The 1,850-nt window shown below is 43.8% G+C and overlaps 1 protein-coding gene across 1 annotated transcript in view; it reads left to right on the top strand.

Moving 5' to 3' along the window:
- The window catches only part of ITSN1 (intersectin 1), a 210,720-nt gene that overhangs the window by 203,660 nt on the left and 5,210 nt on the right, over positions 1–1,850 (top strand). The window contains exons 36-37 of the mRNA XM_019524334.1: positions 842–924; positions 1,030–1,113. Coding sequence (XP_019379879.1) covers positions 842–924; positions 1,030–1,113 — 167 coding nt within the window. The remainder of the gene's footprint in view (positions 1–841; positions 925–1,029; positions 1,114–1,850) is intronic.

The raw sequence follows: 1,850 nt of genomic DNA, 5'->3' as shown, positions 1-1,850 counted from the left end.
GGTGAGAGACAGTGTCAAAAGCCTTCCGGAAGTCCAGGAAGACTATGTCCACTGCTACCCCTGCATCTAATGATCTGGTGATCTGATCATAAAAAGCCACCAGATTGGTCTGACAGGACCTGCCACTGATGAACCCGTGCTGATTGCCCCTAAGCATGCAGTCCCCTGCTTGTTTATTTGATGTTTGTCAGACTCACACTTTCTTGTTCAGTTTTGTGCAAACTAGAAGTAGCTATCCAGGGCCAAACCCAGAATGTGGTGTACAGAGGTGAAACTCACCAGTAGAATTGAACCTATTTACAGCAGGACTTAAAACCCAGTCATAGGCTGTATTCTAGGTTCCCAAAATTTTTCCTTGGCCTTGTATCTCAGGCTTCCTGGTGTATCATGTGTGTCCTTCTGGACACTGCTAACAACTGGTTTGATGTGTTTTTCCCTCTCCCGTTCTTTTCTCTCTGCATTTTTCCCAGCTGCCTACTGTGTATGAAAGGTTTCCCCACCCTGGTTTCCAAACTCAGCATCATCTCATTCACATCTCTTCTAAAATCTTACTGGGATAACTCAATGAAGCTCTGCTGAAGTCAGGAGAGCAGTGGTGGTTTACATCAGCTGAACCTAAGGAGTTTATTACAGTAATGTAAGGAGAATGGAAAAGAAAAGTTTCTTTTCCCCACCTTTTGATTTCTTAGCACAGTAGTGTAGGACTTGAGAGCCGATCCCAGGCCCAGAACTTTATTTGAGAGCAGGTAGCATTCTTAATTTTGAATGCTGAGTTGCTCTGAGGAGAAATAAAATAGTAACAATAATGTTGTGCACAACTTTTCATGCTTTCCTTTTGAAGGACTGCCTGGGTTCAGAAAATTAAAGCTGCTTCAGAACTTTACATAGAGACTGAGAAGAAGAAGAGGGAAAAGGCCTACTTGGGTACAGTATGGAATACAGTGATTACTATCTATCATGGCAATGTCACAAGACAAGGATGTACTCATTCATTTTCCACTTTCTCCCTCCTCTCCTCCCCCACTACAGTTCGTTCCCAAAGGGCAACAGGCATTGGAAGGTTGATGGTGAACATCGTAGAAGGCATTGAACTGAAACCCTGCAGGTCACATGGTGAGTCTCTTAATTTTTTTTGCTCTGTCATGTGCATTCTAAAGAAGGAAGTTCCCCATAGACCTTGGCATCTTCATATTTTAAAGGACATGAAGGCGGTTTTAATTAACTTTATATTCACACCAGTTGTTTCTTGCAGTTGTGGGAAACTTGCACAGGTGTCATGTTTTTAAGTTTTTGTTACAAATGTCCTTGAATTTAAGTGAGGCCACTGGCACACATTACACTTAAGATGTGATAAGCCAGTTGGTATATAGCTACACGTTAATGCAATTAATAGTGTGATAAAACAAGGAATAAGCCACAAAGTTATTACACAGAAAATGTGTAATAACTTTGTGGCTGGTTCCTATCACACCATTCATTGAATTCATGGCTAGATTGGGGCTGCTGGCCACAGTGTGTACTCCCACGGCTGGCAGCCCCATCAGCCAGTAGGACTCCCAGCCGCAGGAGCTTTTCAGCTTCTGGTGCATGGGGAACCCAGGATCATGATTCCAGGCTGTCCTTGCACCAGCAACATGGCACAGTGGGATCTGATCCCGTCATGCCTTCCCTTGATTGTCTGCTAGGGGCCTGACAAAAAGCTTAATCCCACATACAGGAGCCAAGGGTGCTCAGTACTTCACAGGATCTTCCCTGTGTTTTCAACTTTTCCCAGTTTTCACAGGATCTTCCCTGGTTTGTTTTTTTTTACCCAGTTGGATGGGTAAAAAATTGGCTGATGGGGTGCACCC

Source organism: Gavialis gangeticus, unplaced genomic scaffold, assembly GCF_001723915.1.
Source record: "Gavialis gangeticus isolate Ggan-Ray unplaced genomic scaffold, GavGan_comp1, whole genome shotgun sequence".
Classification (NCBI taxonomy): domain Eukaryota; kingdom Metazoa; phylum Chordata; order Crocodylia; family Gavialidae; genus Gavialis; species Gavialis gangeticus.
The sequence above is the reverse complement of the archived record's forward strand: the minus strand, read 5'-3'. Positions and strand labels throughout refer to the sequence as shown.